The following is a 24,937-nucleotide window of genomic DNA, read 5'->3' on the forward strand; positions in this document are numbered from 1 at the left end:
TTCTGTTCTTCTTTTCATGTGTCTTGTGATTACTCACTATATTCCTCTCTCTGTTTCACCCTTTCAATCTTTCTTCAGTCTCTGCTCTTGTCTCTTTACATGCATCTCTTTCTCATTTTTCTCTACACCCTACCTCGGTCTCTCTCCCCTCTCTCTCTACTCCCCATCTGTCTCTACGCTCTCTCTCTGCTCTCTCCCTCCCTCTGTCCCATTCCTTCTGCTCTGAGAGGCCCTCTCATTTAGTGGCTGACAGTATGGAATCATTTCTAAATGGAGCCAGAGCCTAACCCTGGGCTCAGAGTGCTTGTACACACACACACACACACACACACACACACACACACACACGGCACACGGCACACACGACACACACACAAACACACAAGCATTTCGCTACACCCTCAATAACATCTGTTAAATATGTGTATGTGACCAATAAACTTTGATTTCGATGTTTTTATTTGATTGTTATTGTTCTATTCAGTGAAAGAGAAGGGAAAGAGAGAGGAGGGGGGGACAACAGAACAGGTCATATGTAAGAGAAAAAGGAACCAGAGGTAGGAAGAGGGAAAGATAGGAGGGGTCTTTAAAAAGAAGGAGAGTGTCCTGTTTTAGCAAACTTTCCTCAATAATCTCTTTTACAAGCTTTTAGAAAACACACACAGGATAATGTAGTGCCTGTAACTGGATAGCTTATATTCATGAAGGAATGTGATTCTTCCGTCTACCCAGAGTGACTCAACCAGAGTGAGGAACGGAGTAATAGACAGGAATGCCCCAAAATATTTTTATGCATGAAACTGTAGTGTGTGTGTGTGTGTGTGTGCACGTTTCATAATAAAACAAATAAAAATGATGGTGTGTTAGTGAGCTTGTGCGTTCCTGACAGTTTATTAGCCAGTATGAATGTGTTTGTGCATGTATGTGTATCTGTGAGAATGCTTGTGTACATGTGCATGCTTGCTTGTGTGTGGGGGACATATGGACTCAGAGAGGGAGCCAGAGGTGTGATTATGTCTTTGGTTCATACCCGTCCTCTCATTGTGGGGACATTCTAGACCAGGACAAACACACAATGAGGGAGGGTTGTGCCAAGTCTTTCACTACCACACGGCCAGTCTCATACCTCAAGAACACCCCACATTCTACAATCATTTTCAAGATTTCCAGAGGCAGATTACAACTCAGAATGTAGAATTTTATACTTTATACTTATACTTTATCTCTCTCTCTCTCTCTCTCTCTCTCTCTCTCTCTCTCTATCTCTCTCTCTCTCTCTCTCTCTCTCTCTCTCTCTCTCTCTCTCTCTCTCTCTCTCTCTCTCTCTCTCTCTCTCTCTCTCTCTCTCTCTCTCTCTCTCTCTCTCTCTCTCTCTCTCTCTCTCTCTCTCTCTCTCTCTCTCTCTCTCTCTCTCTCTCTCTCTCTCTCTCTCTCTCTCTCTCTCTCTCTCTCTCTCTCTCTCACACATTACACTCACAGAAGTTCTGCCCTCTGTTTCGTTTCCCTTCCTCTGTGTCAATTCCAAGCTAGATTGTTCATATGCTATTGTCAATTTAATATTGTCTTTAGGCTAACTCTGTTATATGTGTGAAATGAGGTAGGAATTACATGTTGTCTTAAACTGCATATCTCTGAGACAAGCCTACTATCTCCTGGACCCTAAGCCTAAATTCTATCTCCTAGATTCTGAGCATAGCCTACTATCTCCTGGTCGCTGAGGCAGTAAAAGTTTGCCAAGCCTATTGTGATTTATTACTGTTAGATCAAGGCATTATGTTCTAGTCTCATAGTCTATTAATTATAGACCTATGGTTTATTATATGTGGGTCTATGTGAGTTGCTTGTTAAATGCAATAGTCATGGATTTCTCTAGGCCTACATGACTATTTGGTAGGTAATATGAAATCACATGTTAGATGGTTTGTCATTCTTTTATGATGATTTCATGAAGATTTGAGCGCCCACATTTTCATGTTTGCTGGCCCTGCCGTCAACTGATATCTGCCTATACCACTGAGAGTCTCACAAGATCCAGTGCTGTTTTTTAACTGTGTGGTTTGCGGTGTGCTTGTTTGTCTATGTGTAATACCACTGGCTCCCTAGCATATTGTTGTGCTTGTTTGCCTGCTAAAGCCTACAAGTGTTATTCTGTTCCACTCTGTCTGTCTTCAAGTGGCTCAGGTGCTGCCTGTCTGCCTGTCTGCCTGCCTGCCTGTCTGCCTGTCTGCCTGCCTGCCTGCCTGCTGCATTCGGGTGGTGTCTGTCCTCAAGTGACTTAGGTGCTGTCCTTGATATGCGGGCCAGTTGCCAATCCCTGCTCTAGGGTATTGATTTAGCATTCTATCGCTCAGATCCACTCCGAGAGGAGAAAAACCATCAGAACATTCTGCCATCACAGGGTGTCAGGAAAACGTTCTATAGAGCTGTGTGTGTACTCAGAGGTGCATGTGTGTTAGCTGATTATTATACTTTTTTTTAGGAAAGTTGCAATGATTGTGATATGTGGTTGTCTTACCTGCCTTATTTGAATTACTGACTGTACATCGCTGTGAGCATTGTGTCTGCTAAGTGACCAACATGTTAAAGATGTTTGAATTACTGACTGTACATCGCTGTGAGCATTGTGTCTGCTAAGTGACCAACATGTTAAAGATGTTTGAATTACTGACTGTACATCGCTGTGAGCATTGTGTCTGCTAAGTGACCAACATGTTAAAGATGTTTGAATTACTGACTGTACATCGCTGTGAGCATTGTGTCTGCTAAGTGACCAACATGTTAAAGATGTTTGAATTACTGACTGTACATCGCTGTGAGCATTGTGTCTGCTAAGTGACCAACATGTTAAAGATGTTTGAATTACTGACTGTACATCGCTGTGAGCATTGTGTCTGCTAAGTGACCAACATGTTAAAGATGTTTGCATGCTTTTATTGTGTTCCATTTCAGACTGTAGTCGACTCTTCATATGGATCCATTTATGTGGTGTTTAGTTTCTTATTGTAGTCAAGTCCTTATATAGAGCAGTGTGCCTCTCCCCCCCCCCCCCCTCTTAATTCAATTCAAAGGGCTTTATTGGCACGGGAAACATATGTTAACATTGCCAAAGCAAGTGAAATAGATAATATACGAAAGTTAAATAAACAATCAAAAATCACAGTAAACATTACACTCACAACAGTTTCAAAGGAATAGAGTCATTTAACATGTAATTTTATGGCTATGTTCAGTGCTATAAAAATTGGCAAATAATTCAAGTACAAAATGGAAAATAAATATAATATTGTAAATTCAAACGTTTGTTCACTGGTTGCCCTTTTCTTATGGCAACAGGTCACAAATATTGTTGCTGTGATGGCACATTGTGGTATTTCACTCAATAGATATGGGAGTTATCAAAATTTCAATTTTTTTTTTTCAAATTCTTCTGGGTCTGTGTAATCTGAGGGTAATACGTGTCTCTATTATGGTCATACATTTGGCAGGAGGTTAGGAAGTACAGCTCAGTTTCCAACTCATTTTGTGGGCAATGTGCACAAAGCCAGTCTTCTCTTGAGCCAGGTCTGCCTAAGTTGGCCTCTCTCAATAGCAAGGCTATGCTCACTGAGTCTGTACACAGTCAAAGCTTACCTTAGTTTTGGGTCAGTCCCAGTGGTCAGGTATTCTGCCACTTTATACTCTCTGTTTATGGCCAAATAGCATTCCAGTTTGCTATGTTGTTAATTTTTTTCCAATGTGTCAAGTAATTATATTTTTGTTTTCTCATGATTTGGTTGGGTCTAATTGTGTTGCTGTTGCTGTCCTGGGGCTCTGTGGGATCTGTTTGTTTTTGTGAACAGAGCACCAGGACCAGCTTGTTTAGGGCACTCTTCTCTAGGTTAATATCTCTGTAGGTAATGGCTTTGTTATGGAAGGTTTGGGAATCGCTTCCTTTAATGTGGTTGTGGAATTTAACATGTATTTTCTGGATTTTGATAATTAGCAGGTATCGGCCTGAATCTGCTCTGCATGATTTATTTGGTGTTTTACATTGTACACTGAGGTTTTCTTCTGAACTCAGTCTCCTCTTGGTGTTTGTCCCAGTTTGTGAATTCCCGGTTGTTTAGCAGACCTCAGACCTTACAAACATAAAGGGCAACAACCGGTTCTATAACTGATTCAAGTATTTTTTTTTGTAGCCTGATCATAATGTTCCTTTTAATGTCATAGAATGCCCTTCTTGCCTTGTCTCTCAGATCGTACACAGCTTTGTGGGAGTCACTTCTCTCTCTCTTTAACCCAGGCAGGTCATGTGACTGCAGATAGGGTGTCTCCTGCATTCCAGCCTTCTGCATCTGCAACAGAGCGGAAGGAGGGAGAGACAGAGAAGAGACTGAGCAAATTAGGAATGGAAAGAGAAAGGGAGAGAGGGACTACTCTGGCTGGTGTGTGTGTGTGTGTGTGTGCGTGCGTGTATTTTGTTCTGTGGCCTTTCGTTGGTAAAGAGCAGCAGCTGGTCATTAGAACAGAGCACAGTACTGCATTCACAAACATATCCAGCGTGTTAACCTGTTTGCTGAGCTGTGATTTATATTATCATCTAGGTTTTTATTTGAACATATCTAGAAGTAGGGGACATTTTATTAAAATGCAAAACATTAGTTTATTGACACAAGGATTCCCCCATCTCTTTCTCTTTACTCTGTATTCTAGGGCTGTGTGGTGTGTTGCAAGGTTATAGTGAAACAGGTTCTTTGAGAAGAGGCTGATTTACCTATGACCATATGGAGTCTGGCTAAATGTGTAATATATTAAGTGTTCGTTATATTAATCCATATCTGAAATCATGATTTACATGTGTATACACACCATACTGTGTGTGTCTTTGCTGGCTCAGCTCCCATGGGAGGGATCAGTCATTAATAGTTTGGGGGGCTGTAAGGGAACAGCCAGCTATGCCATGAGGTGCTGGAACTGGAAGGCTGATTGGTCTGTTGCTGGAAAAGTCACTGTCTAGGGTGTGGCCACAGACACTTTTGCTTAGTGGGAGGGGGTTTGGTGCAGTGTTTGTGTGTGAGAGTTGTGTCTGTGTGTCGGAGTGGGGGGTTGCTATTGGGTTGTGTCTGAGTGTTTTGAGAGAGAGGGAGAGACTACAGTATCAAGCGTTTCTAGGGGAAGGCTGCGCAGTCACTGCTTTAGTATGCAAGACAGGTGTGTCTGCAGAGGCAGGGAGAGAGTGGAGAGGCACGGAGGAAAGAGGGAGGAATGAGAGAGAGGGAAAGGGGACAGGGAGGTGTGAGGAGGAGCCTTCTAATCTCCTCTCTCATTCTCGTTCCCCCTTCTCTCATCCCTCTCTTCTCTCCATCTCTGAGCTCCCTTTTCCACATCATTAGAATACAAACCCAGCTCTTGCTTCTCTTTTGAGCTTTTAACCTCTCCTTTCCTCTCATTTAAATTTAAGGTGCTTTATTAGCATGGGGAACCTATTTCTACATTGCCAAAAGCAAGTCAAATAGATAATAAACAGAAGTGAAATAAACAGTAAAAAATGAACAGTAAACATTACACTCACAAATGTTCAAATGTCATTGTAATGGCTATATACAGTGTTGTAACGATGTGCAAATATTTAAAGTAGAAAAGGGAAAATAAATAAACATAAATATGGGTGGTATATACGATAGTGTTTGTTTTTCTAAGGTTGCCTTTTTCTTGGCAACAGGTCACACATCTGCCTGCTCTCTCTCCCTCTTTCTATTTACCAGTGTTTATCATCTGTTCACCCCCGTCTAATACCCTGACTGCTGATGGGTGGACAGAAGGTGTGCGTGTGGTGGGTTGTGGATTAATGATATCTCAGCTTGTCATTATTGAGCAGTAGCTGAGATCAGGATATGTGGAGGAGGAGATGTAGCAGAGCGGGTGGAGTAGAGGAGGGAACAGGAGTGAAGGAAAGGAGGGGGAGAAAGAGAGGCGATAGGGAGCTGGTTAGGAGTTATCGACCGTTCCTCCCTCTTTCCACCCCTCCCTCTATCTCCCTGATGCACTGACTCTAAAGCCTTTTAAAAAAGAAAACCCTCTCTCCATCACTGACCCAGCAACAGTTCCTAACCCTGTGTTACTCCTGAGAGCTGCTGACAGGTTACTAACCCTGTGTTACTGCTGAGAGCTGCTGACAGGTTCCTAACCCTGTGTTACTCCTGAGAGCTGCTGACAGGTTCCTAACCCTGTGTTACTCCTGAGAGCTGCTGACAGGTTCCTAACCCTGTGTTACTCCTGAGAGCTGCTGACAGGTTCCTAACCCTGTGTTACTCCTGAGAGCTGCTGACAGGTTCCTAACCCTGTGTTAATCCTGAGAGCTGCTGACAGGTTACTAACCCTGTGTTACTCCTGAGAGCTGCTGACAGGTTCCTAACCCTGTGTTACTCCTGAGAGCTGCTGACAGGTTCCTAACCCTGTGTTAATCCTGAGAGCTGCTGACAGGTTACTAACCCTGTGTTAATCCTGAGAGCTGCTGACAGGTTCCTAACCCTGTGTTACTCCTGAGAGCTGCTGACAGGTTCCTAACCCTGTGTTACTCCTGAGAGCTGCTGACAGGTTCCTAACCCTGTGTTACTCCTGAGAGCTGCTGACAGGTTACTAACCCTGTGCTACTCTTGAGAGCTGCTGACAGGTTCCTAACCCTGTGTTAATCCTGAGAGCTGCTGACAGGTTCCTAACCCTGTGTTAATCCTGAGAGCTGCTGACAGGTTACTAACCCTGTGTTAATCCTGAGAGCTGCTGACAGGTTACTAACCCTGTGTTAATCCTGAGAGCTGCTGACAGGGTACTAGCCCTGTGTTAATCCTGAGAGCTGCTGACAGGTTACTAATCCTGTGTTAATCCTGAGAGCTGCTGACAGGTTCCTAACCCTGTGTTACTGCTGAGAGCTGCTGACAGGTTACTAACCCTGTGTTAATCCTGAGAGCTGCTGACAGGTTACTAGCCCTGTGTTAATCCTGAGAGCTGCTGACAGGTTACTAACCCTGTGTTAATCCTGAGAGCTGCTGACAGGTTACTAGCCCTGTGTTAATCCTGAGAGCTGCTGACAGGTTCCTAACCCTGTGTTAATCCTTAGAGCTGCTGACAGGTTACTAACCATGTGTTAATCCTGAGAGCTGCTGACCGGTTACTAACCCTGTGTTACTGCTGAGAGCTGCTGACAGGTTACTAACCCTGTGTTACTGCTGAGAGCTGCTGACAGGTTACTAACCCTGTGTTACTCCTGAGAGCTGCTGACAGGTTACTAACCCTGTGTTACTCCTGAGAGCTGCTGACAGGTTACTGGTGTTGCTGCACTCCTCTTTTCTCTCTTCTCTTTTCTGTCTGTTTGTTTTCTATCTGACAGAAGGGTTCTGCTAGCGGTTAAGAGCGTTGGGCCAGTAACCAAAAGGTCACTGGTCAAATCCCTGAGCTGCCTAGGTAACAAAATCTGTCTGTGCCCTTGAGCAAAGTACTTAACCCTAATTGTACCTCTAAGTCACTCTGGATAAGAGCGTCTGCTAAATGATTCAAATTTCAAAATTATTAGGATGCTTTAGTTTGTTTCATAGATGGGTTTTACTAATGGTGGTAAACTAGGTCAAAAACACTGGGCACAGGGTTCTCACAAGGTGCTTAAGGTACTTGAATTTGGAACTCTGAAATTCATGTACTGGAATACCTTGAAAATCTGATTTTCACAAGTTGGTACTTGAAAAGTACTTGAATTAAAATGAGAGGAGCCCAGAAAATGATCAAATATGTTAATTTGAAAACATTAGAAACATGTATTGGTCTTCCAAATGTAATTTTCAGGTATACTACAGAGTTGAATTTCCTCACGTGTTCCGCACTCTGGTTGCCGGGCGAGCTTGCTCATTCCACCCACACTGGCACTCAGCAATGCAGGTACAGAACTGACTGATTAGAGCCAAACGTCCCATCGCTGGCTAAAATGCTGGGCAAATGTAGATTGAATCCTGCCTAGCAGGATATTGATGTTTATGAATGGGTTTTGCCAGACCCAACCAGGGATGTAGTGGAGGGTAAACGCCGTTTACAAACCTTTTTACTTGTAAAATAGCGTTTACTCACCTTTTTTATTTTGTTAATGATCATTTACTCACTTATTGCGTTCTCATGAGTGATTCTTGTATGCTCGTTATGTTCGCCTGCTACCCTGGATTTGCCTTTTTAGCAGCGCATTCATTCACCACTCTGTCCAAAGGGAAACTTCGCCAACGACAGGCCGAGAGGTGAAACAAACTACCTCAGCCCAGACCTATAGTGGCAAGTGGCAGAGCGAATGCCGCTGAATAAAAAAAAAAAACATCCCTCGACTCCTGCTGTGTCAACAGACATCCCCCAAACAAAAAAAACCTGACTCTCGGAGAATGAGTGTACAACTAGTAAATTGAACTGATATTTCAGTCAGATGTCCAGGTATTTGGTTGTGGCGATATACTGCCTTCTGGTGGCGACTAGAAGCAATTGCATAATAGGAACTATTACAAATGGATGGTCCTTGAAAATAAATATTAGTGCTGGAAGAAGTCCTTTAAAAGCTTGAATTTGACTTGCCACTGTCTGTTCTATACGGACCCAGTGAACATTTTGATAATTTTTTTATCCTGCTTTTTGAACCTTTTAAAGTTTTTTATCAATGAGATGTGAACTTTTTTTTTTTTACTCAGAAATGTTTTGTACCTCTACATGTTCAGAGTGTGATAGCTCATTGTGATATCTCTATTCCAGGGGTTATGACACATTATGATGCCTGAAATCAAGCGTTACCACCGTATAACCAGGCAACTATGTCCTGTCAATGTCCTCTGTTGTCCTGTGAATGGCTAGAATAGAAGGTCAATGTGAATATAGAATGGATTTACCTTGTTTACTTGGTGCTGCTGCTGCTTGGTTCACTGCCAACAAAACTCTCCACAACACTTTGCATTGAAGAGGCCTAAAACCAGAGAAAGTAAAATGAGAGAATAGTGAAATGGGAGTAGCAGTGTGTAACTGGGGAGTCACTAACCTTATATACACTTGACTTTCACTTAACACAGTGCTTATTCTATTTTATTTATATGTACAGCACAGGAGGCTGCTGAGGGGAGGAGGGCTCATAATAATGTCTGGAACGAAGTTAAAATGGAAACCATGTGTTTTTTGTTTTTGATAACATTCCATAAATTCCGCTCCAGATATTACCACAAGCCTGTCCTCCCCAATTAAGGTGCCAGCAACTTCCTATGATGTACAGTACTGTAGTAATACAGTAATGTGTGTGTGTGTGTGTGTGTGTGTGTGTGTGTGTGTGTGTGTGTGTGTGTGTGCATACTTTGGGTAATTGAATAGCTTTTTGCTCCAATAGCCGTTAATCTATTTGGTCCTGGTGTAGACATAGTTAACACACACACACAGAAATCTCGCCCGGGGCACAGTGGCCATGAATTTCTGCCGCTGGGCGATAGTAATCAGATAAAAAGCAGTGCTCGGTCCAGAATGACAAAGTTCATCTATGAATCAGTTGCCTGCATCCCAAATGGTATTCTATTTCTTTACAGTGTACTTTTTTGGACTAGGTCCCCATAGGGCTCTGGTCAAAAGTAGTGCACTATATACAGCATAGGGTGCCATTTGGGACACAAATATTGTCATAGGAACAGATGTCTACCCCAGGGTTTTCCATACTTGGTCCTGTAATGTACAATACTTTCCGAATGTACTGTATGTAGGCTACTGAGCTTGTCTTAGTTTTTAATGGCTGTGCTGAAAACGTAAGGCACAAATTACTAAAGAGGGAGCCAGAGGCCGACACAGTGGTTCTTCCTTTAAAAGTTTATAGCTTATGCCGCGATTGTTTGTGGTAGATGATGGTGGTATATTGTGGTAAATTACGTCATTCTGACAACAATTGCTGACACTTAAATAACGTGCCATAGAATTCTGCAGCACCCTGCAACCTGTGCTGCAGTACACTGCAACTTTTAGAGGACGAACCACTGTATATTGTAAACACAGAGGTCAGCAACCTTTACCATTTGGAGTGCCAAGTTATCCTACCATTTCTACTGATCTGCTTGCTGATGATTCATCTACTGACGATTTTCACATGAACGTTTTCGTGAAACCCGTTTCACTTCAGTTATAATAGTCTTCATATTTCGAAATCAATTTTATGTGGTTAATCCAAATTATATCTAAATGAAAATGATAAAAATCTAAAAGTAACTTCTAGTGCCAATATGTAAAAATAGCCTACCTAAAGCCAACAGATAACAACATTGCAGCCAGCAGGTAGAAAATATCCTGATAAAAATGTTAATATCCTATAAATCACATTGGATATGCATGGCCTCTCTGCAAAGAACTTGAAAAATTTTATCAAGTATTAAACTTGGTCTGGCCTGAAGCTCATGCTAGCAAACTTGCAATATTGTTTAAAATATTCTGGTACCTCAGAGTTTCCTGTGCCAGTGAGCTACAGACAGACAGACACAGCTGTAGGCTATTTGCGCAGTCTATTTGATTTTTCAAATAGGTTATGTTGAGAAACTATTGTCATTCTCAATGGATGTAAAAACAGACTTTGTTTACTTGCTGTTTGAAGTCAAGAGAAAAATACTTTGAGAAGCTCCACGGTGATGTTTAGTGAAGACAAAAATACTTTGAGAAGCTCCACGGTGATGTTTAGTGAAGACAAAAATAGCATCAGATCCCCAAATGGGCACATTTCTAAGCCTACATTTGCGCGCAGTGTAAAAAGAGTGAGAAAAAGAGAGGGGGAGAAAGTAAGTGAGAATAAGGAAAGGAGAGAGCAGATTGCGTACCTAGTGTAGGTGGTCACATGGCCTTATGGTCTCTCTGCCTGTTGAGAGAGTCTGTCTAACTGCTGCACTCCCTCCCTTTCTATTCTACCTATCTTCCTCTCATTCTATCATTCTTTCTACTTACTGTATCTACCTCTTGTTTTACCTCATCCCTACCTACCCTTTGTCTATCTACTCTACCTGTTTTCTACTGCTCCTCTGTCCCCCTGTTCTATCCTCCTTTCTACTTACTGTATCTACCTCTTGTTTTACCTCATCCCTACCTACCCTTTATGTCTATCTACTCTACCTGTTTTCTACTGCTCCTCTGTCCCCCTGTTCTATCCTCCTTTCTACTTACTGTATGGACCCTCTTTCACTGCTGTGGACCTCATTTAGCTCCTCTCCCTCTCTATATCCATATCATTCCTCCTCCTTCACCCCCTCTCTCTTTTTCTATCCTTCTTTTTCACTTTCACCACTCCCTCCCTCTCTCTCTGTCTCTTTACTTCTCTCTCTGTCTCACTCTCTCTCACCCTCTCTTTCCTCTCTCTCTTTCTCTCTCTAGTTGTCAAAGTGGGCTCTTCAGTAGTCTGGCAGTGTATTCTGATTAGAATGTAGTGATAATTACAGTGTAAGAGTGGTGAGTTAAGTGACAACAGGCCCAGTAGCAGAGCAGGGAGGAGAGGTGTGTGAAGTTAATCAAACACCCAGCCACGTTGTTAAAACAGAATGTCTTTAAAACACAGGGAAGGTACAGTATAAGGGCTAAAGGAGAGCTTTTACTGGTGTGGCCTTGTAGCCTTGTCCCTATGTAGTGTGTCTCTCCCAGCTATTTTAACACTCAGCAACAGGACTTTGGACCACAGGGTGTGGCACTGGCATGTGTGTGTCTGTGTGCACTTCTTATGTGTGTGTGTGTGTGTGTGTGTGTGCGCAGAATGTGTGTGTTGCAGTATAACATGGAGTGTGTTTTCTGTCTCATGCAGAGAGTGTATTTCTGCCCTCTGCTCTGTTGTGTGTTTGTATGAATGAGGAAGTGGATTTAGTTGGCCACCTGCCTTGTATTTGTACTGCTCTCACTTCCTTCGCTCAGAGGGAATTCCTTAGCTAGTAGTAGATAGACACACTCAGCCTGTTCTCTGGCTATTCAATAATCTGCTCCCTCTCCCATATCCATCTACTTCTAGAAACTAAGGTATGATTTCCGCTCTCTCTCTCCCTACATTTCAATTTAAGGGTCTTTATTGGCATGGAAAACATATATGTTTACATTGCCAAAGCAAGTGAAATAGATAATAAACAAAAGTGAAATAAACAATACATGGACAGTACACTCACAAAAGTTCCAACATTTCAAATGTAATATGTACAGTGTTTACAGTGTATATACAGTGTTGTAATGATGTGCAAAATAGTTAAAGTACAAAAGGGAAAATAAATAAACATAAATATAGGTTATATTTACAATGGTGTTTGTTCTTTACTGGTTGCCCTTTTCTTGTGGCAACAGGTCACAAATCTTGCTGCTGTGATGGCACACTGTGGTATTTCACCCAATAGATATGGGAGTTATCAAAATTTGATTTGTTTTCAAATTATTTGTGGGTCTGTGTAATCTGAGGGAAATATGTCTCTAATATGGTCATACGTTTGGCAGGAGGTTAGGAAGTACAGCTCAGTTTCCACCTCATTTTCTGGGCAGTGTGCACATAGCCTGTCTTCTCTTGAGAGCCAGGTCTGCCTTCGGTGGCATCTCTCAATAGCAAGGCTATGCTCACTGAGTCTGTACATAGTCAAAGATTTCCTTAATTTTGGGTCAGTCACAGTGGTCAGGTATTCTGCCACAGTACTCTCTGTTTAGGGTCTCTCTCGCTCTCGCGGTCTCTGTCTCTCTCCCCCTCCCTGTTCTCTACTTTCTCCTCTATTTTCCATCGCTGTGCCATAGGCTATAGTTTGGATGTATTTAATCAGGTCATGTTACTACTAGAACAATGAGTGTTCTTCAGGGAATCTAGTGCTCCATAAAAAGCAACCGTATAGTACTGCAGAACGTTTGACAAAGGAACACAGTCCGTCAGTAAACGCTCCGGTGCTTAGGCTCATTTCACTAATGAAATGACTATATTGGTAGATTAGCGTGCCAGTTGATTAGCTTGGCTTAATGAGCAGCTAGATCCTCGTCCATCGACACCAATAAACATTGCTTCTCCTCATAGAGATGTGTCACCGCACTGCGGTGGTGTTGGTGTTGTTGTTCTCTCCGGTGATGGATAAAGGATATTTCATGTGGTTTATAGCAACGTGACAGTGAGAAACAAGAGGAAGTCGATAAAAGTCATGTTTACAGCTGTCTTTCAGACTGCGTTTTCAAGCCAACATTACCTAAGTACTGTGGACAGGAAGAGGGATGGATGGATGGAGAGGGAGAGAGATGGATGGAGTGAAGGGTACAGAGGGAGAGGGTGAGAGCAATACACACAGAGAGAGAAATGGAAACATATAGAAGAAATGGAGATAGGCCAGTGACTAGGGGACATTGTATTGTACTTACTGTATGCTGTCTAAAAGCTCTGCTTGGACCCTTTGCTAATATTGGGAAGCCATTTAGTGGCCTCTAGGCGACTGCTGACATTTCCCAAGTCAATAGATTTAGTTTGGAAACAGTACAGAGCATGCTCATGTGGCATTTACTCACTGTGACATTTACACACACGCGCACGCACACACACACTAGTTACATCAGGCTAATACATTTGTATACCAGATCAGCGATTCCTCTTTTGGCCAGAAGCATTGCTGACAATACCTCCATGGAAACTTTAGAGGCAAGGTTGCTTCCCCTCTGTGGAAACACACACACACACACACACACACTTTACTGGAGAGCAGTATAGATGGGCATCACATGAGGTTGGTGGCATCTTAATTAGGGAGGACAGGCTCGTAGTAAAGGCTGGAGTGGAATCGGTGGAACGGTATCATACATCAACACATGGTTCCATTTGCTCCATTCTGGCCATTATTACGAAACGTCCTCCCATCAGCAGCCTCCTGTCTTGGGCATTCAGTTTGAGTGGTAAGCAGTATATAGATTGGGGTTGGTTCATTCTAAGTGAGGAGCGGTAAATTATCATGATGGTTGTTCTCTGACCAGCTGGTTCAGTGAAAGGCCTGAGGAGACTCTACTTTTCCAGGTCAGCTAGTCATGGTGGCTTGGCTACGCTGGCTCAGTTGTTGTCAGGAAGAGGTTAAATCAGTGTAAGTGGGCTAACTCTGGTGTTATATGTTCCAGACAAGAGGATTTTAATCCAATCTAAGTGTTTTATTTTTATTTATTTTTTGTCATTTAGCAGACACTCTTATCCAGAACAATTTACAGGAGCAATTGCTTAAGGGCATATCGACAGATTTTTCACCTAGTCGGCTCTGAGATTCGAACCAGCAGCCTTTTGGTTACTGGCCCAACGTTCTTCACTGCTAGGCTACCATCACTGTACACTGCAACTAGATTATATATACAAAAGTATGTGGACACCCCATTAAATTGCTGTTGCTGACAGGTTTCTAAAATTGAGCACACAGTCATGTAATCTCCATAGGCAAACTTTGGCAGTAGAATGGCCCGTACTGAAGAGCCCAGTGACTTTCAACGTGGCACTGTCATAGGGATGCCACCTTTCCAACAAGTCAGGTAATTACATTTCTGCCCTTCTAGATCTGCCCCAGTCAACTGTAAGTGATGTTATTGTGAAGTGGAAACATCTAGGAGCAACAATGGCTCAGCCGTGAAGTGGTAGGCCACACAAGCTCACAGAACGGGATTGCCGGGTACTGAAGTGCGTAGCGTTGCAATATTCACTGCTGAGTTCCAAACTGCATCTGGAAGCAATGTCAGCACAAGATCTGCTCGTCAAGAACTTCATGAAATGGGTTTCCATCGCCGAGCAGCCGCACACATCACCATGCGCAATGCCAAGCGTCGACTGGAGTGGTGTAAAGCTCGCCGCCATTGGAATCTGGAGCAGTGGAAACTCATTCTCTGGAGTGATAAATCACGCTTCAGTCCGATGGACAAATCTGGGTTTGGCAGATGCCTGGAGAACGCTACCTGCCCCAATGCATAGTGCCAACTGTAAAGTTTGGTGGAGGAGGAATAATGGTCTGGGACTGTTCTTCATGGTTCGGGCTAGGCCCCTTAGTCCCAGTGAAGAGTGATATTAACGCTACAGAATACAATGACATTGTACGCGATTCTGTGCATCCAACTTTGTGGCAACAGTTTGGGGAAGAACTTTTCCTGTTTCAGCATGACAATTCCCCCGTGCACAAAGCGAGGTCCATACAGAAATGTTATTTTGAGATTGGTGTGGAAGAACTTGACTGGCCTGCACAGAGCCCTGAACTCAACCCCATCAAAATACCTTTGGGATGAATTGGAACACTGACTTCGAACCAGGCCTAATCGCCCAACATCAGTGTTCGACCTCACTAATGCTCTTGCTGCTGGATTGAAGCAAGTCCCCGCAGCAATGTTCCAACATCTAGTGGAATGCTTTCCCAGAAGAGTGGAGGCTGTTATAGCAGCAAAGGGGGGACCAACTCTATATTCATGGAATGAGATGTTCAACAAGCAGGTGTCCACATACGCTTGGTCATGTAGTGTACATCTGCAACCCTGTCTATGTGACTAAATGCAAATCTAATGATACGCCACTTGCCTATACAAAATATCCGCTTCTGGATAATTATACAGTAGTAGTTGTGTGTGTGTGTGTGTGTGTGCGCGTATATATTCCCAGCCTGTGTGACAGAGAATGTGAATCCGGAGAGTCACACTCTGACACATCAGCTCTGATCACATAAGCACACATCAAAGGATGACCTCCATTTGTGGTGTTTAGTGTGTCACGGAGACCCACTAAACACCACAAGTGTGTGTGACAGACACACACACCGGCCCAGAGGAGTGGTCCAGAGCGCTATCTCACATTAGCATAGTGTCCTCTTGCCGACACACAGTGCTGTAATAAAACCTGCTATGTTAGACTCTAATACCTCCCATGCAATACCACCTATTATAGCTTCTCTCTACAGCTACACACCACTGATAACTTCTCTATACCCCCTGGATCCTGTTGTCCTAGAACCCGGTTGCTATGGTGATTCCCATGGTATCTTTATCCATATAGGGTAAAAGCAGTCACTTTGGGACAGGCAGTTGGATAGACTGACAGCCTGTTAATCCTACACAAACAAAAGGGCCGTGGGTGTCATGGGAGAGTCATATTATCTTAAATAATATATATGTCCTACTGTATGTCCTGAGACTTTGTTTAACGTCAATGCAAAGCATGGCTGTCCTCACATTCTTTTACAACAAAATCAGCCTTGTCTGACTTGAGATCTGTGCTTTTGTATTGTCTTTTATTGTTCGTTTTCTCCTCTTTTTTTCTCCTTTCCTGCCCTCCACAGAGAATAGTGACCTTGTCCTTCCCCAAACCAAACATCAATTACTTAAATGATGCTCTCATCAGTGTCCCCTCACATTTATTTGAAAACAATGGTCATTTCATTTTAAGACTTTTGCAATGTTTAAAAAAACAACTATGTTTTCTTGTCTCTATCTCCTGCAGTTTCGTGCAACAGAAGAAGTGGTCAACGGATCATGTCTCCACTGTTACGTGGAAACTAATGCACTACCGGGTCCAGAAACCCGTCCTCTGACCCCACACACTACTTCTACATTACCCACGATTCCTGTCTGCAAAAAAAGTAAGGACTTAGGTGTTGAAGCCCTTAGGTGACTTGGACTTCCTTGTTGTACTATTGAGCTATTTCAGCACCACTAACCAGTTCATAGTTTACAACAGTGGTCTTAGAGGGACTGTAGAGGCACTGAGAGACAGTCATAGAGTAAAGAGAGAAAAACAAAGAACAACGAAAACAAAATGGCCAACAACACGGCGGACCACCCTCCGGGGAACTCTGTTGCCGATGGCAACCAAGAAGGGGACTTTGGCATCACGGTGATGGATCTCCGGGACCTAATGGAGCTGAGGAGCGGAGAGGCCGTCACCAAGATAGCCGACTCCTACGGAGACGTGCAAGGGCTCTGCCGCAGGCTCAAGACATCCCCCATCGAGGGTAAGAGACGCTATACACACACAGACACACACAAACACTGCGGTATCACCACCGTTAACCCTGCTGAGCGTTCAACATGATTATGTCATCGTATAGCTGACCCCTATTGGGCCAGAGTTAGCCTGCTGGTTGTGGGTTGTGCAAAACAGTAGATTCCCAGGGCTAAACCACTCTGACAAGACATGGCTGATTGAATCAGTGTGAGCAGCAGAGACATTCAGCCAGAGGGTGAAGGGTTAATTATGGGGGTTAAGTGATGCTGTGTGTCTCTTTCTGTAGGAGGAGAGACCCCTGACCGCACAGCAACTTAACTATCAGGGGCGTCTCATAGTGGTAACTGATTTTAGGACCAGTTATGCCTTTTAGATCACAATGAATAAGACTACATGGACAGGGGAGACCTGATCCTAGATCAGCACTCATATTCTGAGATGCTTGTTTAATATGGCCCCAGATACTGTACGATACAGGCTGAAGTCCACTACGTTACCAAAAGTATGTGGACGCCTGCTCATTGAAAATCTCATTCCAAAATCATGGGAATTAACATGGAGTCCCCAGGCTATAACAGCCTCCACTTTTCTGGGAAGAGATGTTGGAACATTGCTGCGGGAACATGCTTCCATTCAGCCACGAGCATTAGGGAGGTCGGGCGCGGATATTGGGTGATTAGACCTGGCTCGCAATCAGCATTCAAATCAAATTTTATTTGTCACATACACATGGTTAGCAGATGTTAATGCAAGTGTAGCAAAATGCTTGTGCTGCTAGTTCTGACAATGCAGTAATAACCAACGAGTAATCTAACCTAACAATTCCACAACTACTACCTTATACACACACAAGTGTAAAGGGATAAAGAATATGTACATAAAGATATATGAATGAGTGATGGTACAGAACGGCATAGGCAAGATGCAGTAGATGGTATCGAGTACAGTATATACATATGAGATGAGTAATGTAGGGTATGTAAACAAAGTGGCATAGTTTAAAGTGGCTAGTGATGCATTTATTACATAAAGATGCAGTAGATGATATAGAGTACAGTATATACATATACATATGAGATGAGTAATGTAGGGTATGTAAACATTATAATACGTGGCATTGTTTAAAGTTGCTAGTGAAACATTTTTTACATACATTTCCATACATTTCCATTATTAAAGTGGCTGGAGTTGAGTCAGTATGTTGGCAGCAGCCACTCAATGTTAGTGGTGGCTGTTTAACAGTTTGATGGCCTTGAGATAGAAGCTGTTTTTCAGTCTCTCGGTCCCTGCTACAGGATGCTCTCGATTGTGCATCATTAGAAGTTTGTGAGTGCTTTTGGTGACAAGCCGAATTTCTTCAGCCTCCTGGGGTTGAAGAGGCGCTGCTGCGCCTTCTTCACAACGCTGTCTGTGTGGGTGGACCAACTCAGTTTGTCCGTGATGTGTATGCCGAGGAACTTAAAACGTACTACCCTCTCCACTACTGTCCCGTCGATGTGGATAGGGGGATAGGGGGGTGCTCCCTCTGCTGTTTCCTGAAGTCCACAATCATCTCCTTTTCAAATCATCCGAAAGGTGTTTGAAGGGGTTGAGGCTCGGGTTCTCTACCAGCCAGTCAAGTTCTTCCACACTGATCTCGACAAACCATTTCTGTATGGATCTTGCTTTGTGCATGGGGGCATTGTCTTGCTGAAACAGGAAAGGGCCTTCCTCAAACTGTTGCCACAAAGTTGGAAGCATAGAATCATCTAGAATGTCATTGTATTCTATAGCGTTAATATTTCCCTTCACTGGAAGTAAGGGGCCTAGCCCGAACCATGCAAAACAGCCCCAGACAATTATTCCGCCTCCACCAAACTTTACTGTTGGCACTATGCATTGAGGCAGGTAGCGTTCTCCTGGTATCCGCCAAACCCAGATGGTGAAGTTGATTCATCACTCCAGAGAACGCGTTTCCACTGCTCCGGAGTCCAATAGCGGGGGGGTAGGGGGGTTATAGGGGGGTTATAGGGGGGTTATTGTAATCCTTGCTAGATGCGGGAGCAGTATAGTTTTTTGACTTGAATGTAGTGGCATCCTTTCCTCTTTACCATAGCCACTGCCCAAGCCTGAAGCGAGTTTGTTTCGTACGCATACAGATATGTCATATTATGTATTTTCCATATCAAGTAATCTATGCTTTAACTTGATTGGAGAATCATTTTTGTGTTCGATATAAGAAGAATAAACATTTTTTTTGCACCCTGTCCCTGGATCTCATTGAATGTTTGGTTGTTAGGAAACCTTGAGTGTGGACTGTATGCGTACGAAACAAACCCGCTTCAGGCTTGGGCAGTGGCTATGGTAAAGAGGAAAGGAAGCCACTACATACGCTTTAGCACTCTGTGGTCTCGTTCTGTGATCTTGTGTGGCCTACCACTTCGCGGCGAACTGACTTGTTGGAAAGGTGGCATCCTATGACGGTGCCACGTTGAAAGTATGGGCCATTCTACTGCCAATGTTTGTTTATGGAGATTTCATGGTTGTGTGCTCGATTTTATACACCTTTCAGTAACTGGTGTGGCTGAAATAGCCTAAAACTAATTTGAAGACGTGTCCACAGACTTTTGTATATATAGTGTATATAATATACAGTTGAAGTAGGAAGTTTACATACACTTAGGTTTCAAGTCATTAAAACTCGGTTTTCAACCACTCCACACATTTCTTGTTAACAAACTGTACTTTTTGCAAGTTGGTTAGGACATCTACTTTATGCATGACACAAGTAATATTTCCAACAATTGTTTATAGACAGATTAGTTCACTTATAATTAACTGAATCACAATTCCAATGGGTCAGAAGTTTACATAAACTAAGTTGACTGTGCCTTTACACAGTTCGGAAAATTCCAGAAAATGATGTCATGGTTTAGAAGCTTCTGATAGGCTAATTGACATAATTTGAGTCAATTGGAGGTGTACCTGTGGATGTATTTCAAGGCCTACCTTCAAATTCAGTGCCTCTTTGCTTGACATCAATGAAAAATGTAAAGAAATCAGCCAAATGGTCCTTTTGTTCGATTAATTCCGTCGATATATATACAAAATGTCCATTTATTTGGCGCGTTTGATCCAGAAAAACACCGGTTCCAACTTGCGCAACGTGACTACAAAATATCTCAAAAGTTACCTGTAAACTTTGCCAAAACATTTCAAACTACTTTTGTAATACAACTTTAGGTATTTTTTAACGTAAATAATCGATAAAATTGAAGACGGGATGATCTGTGTTCAATACAGGAGGAAAACAAACTGTAGCTAGCTTTCTGGTCACGCGCCTCTATCTAACAGTACACTTCAAGTTACCCTCGTTCAAGATGGCCGTAACTTCTTCATTACACAAAGGAAAAACCTCAACCAATTTCTAAAGACTGGTGACATCCAGCGGTAGGAACTGCAAGAAGGTCCCTTAGAAATCTGGATTCCCAATGAAAACCCATGAGTTCAGTGTATCTGTGAGAAGAGCCTAAAAGATTGAAAAAAAGATGCAGAGATGCAGAACTCCCCAAGGAGTATAAGAGATAAGAGACTAGTCAGACATTCCACTATACATCAAATTGGGGAGTGGACATTTACTGCTAAGCTTTTACATAACACTGAAACTCTATGTTTGTGTAGCTGTGGATGCATGGGCTTGGTCTCATGATAATAATGTAGGCAGTGACATCACTAAGGCTGGACTTCGGGTTTAATAAAATAACTTGGACCCTTGACTATAGAACTTACTCGGAAACATGCGTTATGTTCCTGTTGTCAACTTATGTTTGCAATTGCATTAATAAAGGTTTTTGAGTGATTTAATTAAAGATATTGTCATAATGATAATTTCACCAATGAGCCAAAGATTGACAAGGAACAAGGAAACGAACCCCAACAGCAGAACTGAAAAAGTGTGTTTGAGCAAGTAGGCCTACAAACCTGACTCAGTTACACCAGCTCTGTTTTGAAGGAAGGGGCCAAAATTCACCCAATTTATTGTGCGAATGTGAGGAAAGAAATAAAAGCTGAAGTAAATAATTCTCTCTACTATTATTCTGACATTTCACATTCTTAACTTCTTGGTGACTGGGGGGCAGTATTGAGTATCTTGGATGAATAAGGTGCCCAGAGTAAACTGCCTGCTACTCAGCCATAAAATCTAGAATATGCATATCATTATTATATTTGGATGGAAAACACTATGAAGTTTCTAAAACTGTTTGAATTATGTCTGTGAGTATAACAGAACTCATATGGCAGGCGAAAACCTGAGAAGAAATCCAACCAGGAAGTGGGAAATCTGAGGTTGGTCGTTTTTCAACTCATTCCCGATTGAAGATACAGTGGGATATTGGTCATATTTCAATTCCTAAGGCTTCCACTAGATGTCAACCGTCTTTAGGAACTTGTTTGTGGCGTCTACTGTAAAATCGCTATGTTTTGGAACTACTGAACATAACACAGCAATGTAAAATAAGGTTTTTGGATATACATAGGCACTTTATCGAACAAAACATACATGTATTGTGTTACATGAAGTTCTATGAGTGTCATCTGATGAAGATCATCGAAGGTTAGTGATGAATTTTATCTATATTTCTGCTTTTTGTGACTCCTTTCTTTGGCTGGAAAAATGGCTGTGTTTTTCTGTGACTTGGTGGTGACCTAACATAATCGTTTGTGGTGCTTTCGCCGTAAAGCCTTTTTGAAACCAGACACTGTGGCTGGATTAACGAGAATTGTATCTCTAAAATTGTGTAAAATACTTGTATGCTTGAGGAATTTTAATTATGAGATTTTTGTTGTTTTGAATTTGACGCCCTGCACTTTCACCGGCTGTTTGCGGGGTGGGACGCTACCGTCCTTAAAATAAAGTGGTGATCCTAACTGACCAAACACAGGGACATTTTTACTAGGATTAAATATCAGGAATTGTGAAAAACTGAGTTTAAATGTATTTGGCTAAGGTGTATGTAAACTTCCGACTTCAACTGTAGGCTAGTATGGACAGTGCAAGTTCAATGACCTGGTAATGCTATCCATTTAAACCAATACAGTATCTATTTCACTATACAGGCACTCCCCACTCTCAAGCAATCCTTTAGATAGTGATCTACTCCCTACTGCTAATGAGTTTGACACTGTTTACTAACCAGGCCTTCAAACCATCCCTTGAGATTATCTTTCATCATCAACAACTCTGGGCCACGCACTCTGATTATCATCAGCACTTTTACTATGGAATCACATGCACAGACACACGCACACACACAAGATTGGAATCACTCACCGAAGATTAATCACATGATATCTAAGAATTCATGGACAACACGTTGAGAGTAGAAAATGTCCACTGCTCTCTCGCTCTCTCTCTCTTTCTCTTTGTAGAAGGCCGCTCTCCTTGCTTCTGCGGTTCATTCCAGGATTGAAATTAGTTCCACACCGTAGCCCTAATGACTTCATAGATCATTGCTCTATTCCATTTAGTAATCAAGGGACAGCTGTAGCACTTTCCTCCGCTCAAGAAATGACTCTTTTTAATGAAGGAAGCGTAATTATGTTTTTAGTGGACAGAAGGGTGGGTAGAGAAAAAAAATAATAATATTGAAGTAAGGAGTGAATACACTCCTTTTTTACATGCTCAAACACATAACGAGAAGCTGGTTAATTTCAGTGGACAATAAGAGCTTTTCTGACAATTGTTTTGGAAGTAAATGGGCCTCTTAAGCCTGGCTTCTATCTCATATGCCTGTTTTGTCGTTTGAGTGAAATAGCTGTTGTGGAATTTGAACTTGTCATAATGTTCCTATTTAGGGGGTGCATTCACTTTTTCTTTCACCAGACAACAATGGGCCGCTCAAATGACTTGTCTTGGAAACTGATTTGTTCTCTAGCTCATTCTGTTTCCCTCGCAGACAAAGTTCTACTCAAGTAATTTGTAATACTTGCTGCGTGAGTAAGTATTCCATCCTCCAATGGTTTCTCTGGTAATGACATCACTCTCTGGCCAGTGCATATTACAGGTTAAAGCTTTATCAACCTGTACTTCTTCTGTACCCAATATTGTAGCAGAACACTTCCTTATTTTAAATGGTTGGCTAAATATCTAACATAAATGATTTACACAGATACAGTAGTGAGTAATCTATGTAAGCTCTCAAGATCAGGCTGGCTTGCAAGGTTACCGTAGTAGTGTACTATATAGGTTACCATAGTAGTGTACTATATAGTGAAATAAGGTGCCATTTGGGATACAGACAATGTTTTTCAGGCAGAACATGTGAATGCTTATGCAGTAGCACACTGATGCAGTAGAGTCATCATATCAGCCAGGAGAAATGTGGTTGTTCATTTCCTAGAGCTACATCCAGTTATTTTGTCTATGGTTCATTACTCTGTGGTGCAGGCTCTTAGTGGTGCGTTAGTGAGGAGGGAATATGAGTATTAACCTCCACCTTAACAACACTTTACCACCCCCGTTAACATTAACCCACACCAGAACTACTATACAGAAAGGAGATGCACTACACACAGAGAGAGATACACACACACACAATCATTTTCTTACAACCAGCAGCTAATGATACACAATCACTCTCTCAGCATTGCCATAAATTGTAGTTTCATCTGACTGCTCTGCTATGTTCCAGCGTTGTGCTGTTTGCATCAGAGACACTTTTGCTAATGTTTACTGATTAATCAGTCTGCTGCTGGGCCTGCCTGCCTGTCTGCCTGCCTGTCTGTCTGCCTGGCTGCTTCTAGAGGGCAAACACTGATTGTCCTTTCTTATTTTTGGAAAACACAAAGCATTACTTCTGCAGCTGCTGTTTTGCAGTCCCACCTACAGTAGGTCTATGAAATAGGAATAGCAAAATCAAATCACATGTTATATATTATTTAGCAGATGTTATTGCGGATGCAACAAAATGCTTATGTTCCTAGCTTCAAAAGTTCAGTAATACACAACAATACACGCAAATCTAAAAAGTAAAAGAATGGAATTTAGAAGTATATAAATATTAGGAGGAGCAATGTCGGAGTCCAGAGTGTGTGTGTGTGTGTGCTATATGGACAGTATGTAGATGGGATATTATGGACAGTATGTGGATAGAATATATTGTATATCTGTAGAATACTTAGAATAGTATATATACAGAAATAGTTGAATAGGATGGCATTACTAGAATACAGTTTATACAGTACCAGTCAAAGGTTTGGAGACACCTACACATTCAAGGGTTTTTCTTTATTTGTACTATTTTCTACATTGTAGAATAATAGTGAAGACATCAAAACGATGAAATAACACATATGGAATCATGTAGTAAACAACAAAGTGTTAAGCCAATTTTACATTCTTCAAAGTAGCCTCCCTTTGCCTTGATGACAGTTTGCACACTCTTGGCATTCTCTCAACCAGCTTCATGACGTAGTCACCTGGAATGCATTTCAATGAACATGTGTGCCATGTTAATTCGTGGAATTTCTTTCTTTCCTTAATGCATTTGAGCCAATCCGTTGTGTTGTGACAAGAAGAAGAGACTTGCTTGGGCCAAGAAACACGAGCAATGGACATTAGACCGGTGGAAATCTGTACTTTCGTCTGAGTCAAAATCTAAGATTTTTGGTTCCAACCGCCGTGTCTTTTTGAGATGCAGAGTAGGTGACCAGATGATCTCCGGATGTGTGGTTCTCACCGTGAAGCATGGAGGAGGAGGCATGATGGTGTGGGGGTCCTTTGCTGGTGACATTGTCAGTGATTTATTTAGAATTCAAGCCACACTTAACTATCATGGCTACCACAGCATTCTGCAGCAATATGCCATCCCACCTGGTTTGCGTTTAGTGGGACTATCATTTGTTTTTCAACAGGACAATGACCCAACACACCTCCAGGCTGTGTAAGGGCTATTTGACCAAGACGGAGAGTGATGGAGTGCTGCATCAGATGACCTGGCCTCCACA

General features: G+C 42.3%; 1 protein-coding gene across 7 annotated transcripts in view; it reads left to right on the forward strand.

Moving 5' to 3' along the window:
* LOC110528364 (plasma membrane calcium-transporting ATPase 1) overlaps nt 1–24,937 on the forward strand; it is a 192,338-nt gene that overhangs the window by 39,926 nt on the left and 127,475 nt on the right. For all 7 annotated transcript variants that reach the window (XM_021610379.3, XM_021610376.3, XM_036983969.2 and 4 more), the window contains exon 2: nt 16,448–16,958. In XM_021610379.3, the coding sequence (XP_021466054.1) occupies nt 16,763–16,958 (196 nt within the window). In that variant the 5' untranslated portion in view covers nt 16,448–16,762. The remainder of the gene's footprint in view (nt 1–16,447; nt 16,959–24,937) is intronic.

Source organism: Oncorhynchus mykiss, chromosome 7 (assembly GCF_057628025.1).
Source record: "Oncorhynchus mykiss isolate SJ-2025 chromosome 7, ASM5762802v1, whole genome shotgun sequence".
NCBI classification, from domain to species: domain Eukaryota; kingdom Metazoa; phylum Chordata; class Actinopteri; order Salmoniformes; family Salmonidae; genus Oncorhynchus; species Oncorhynchus mykiss.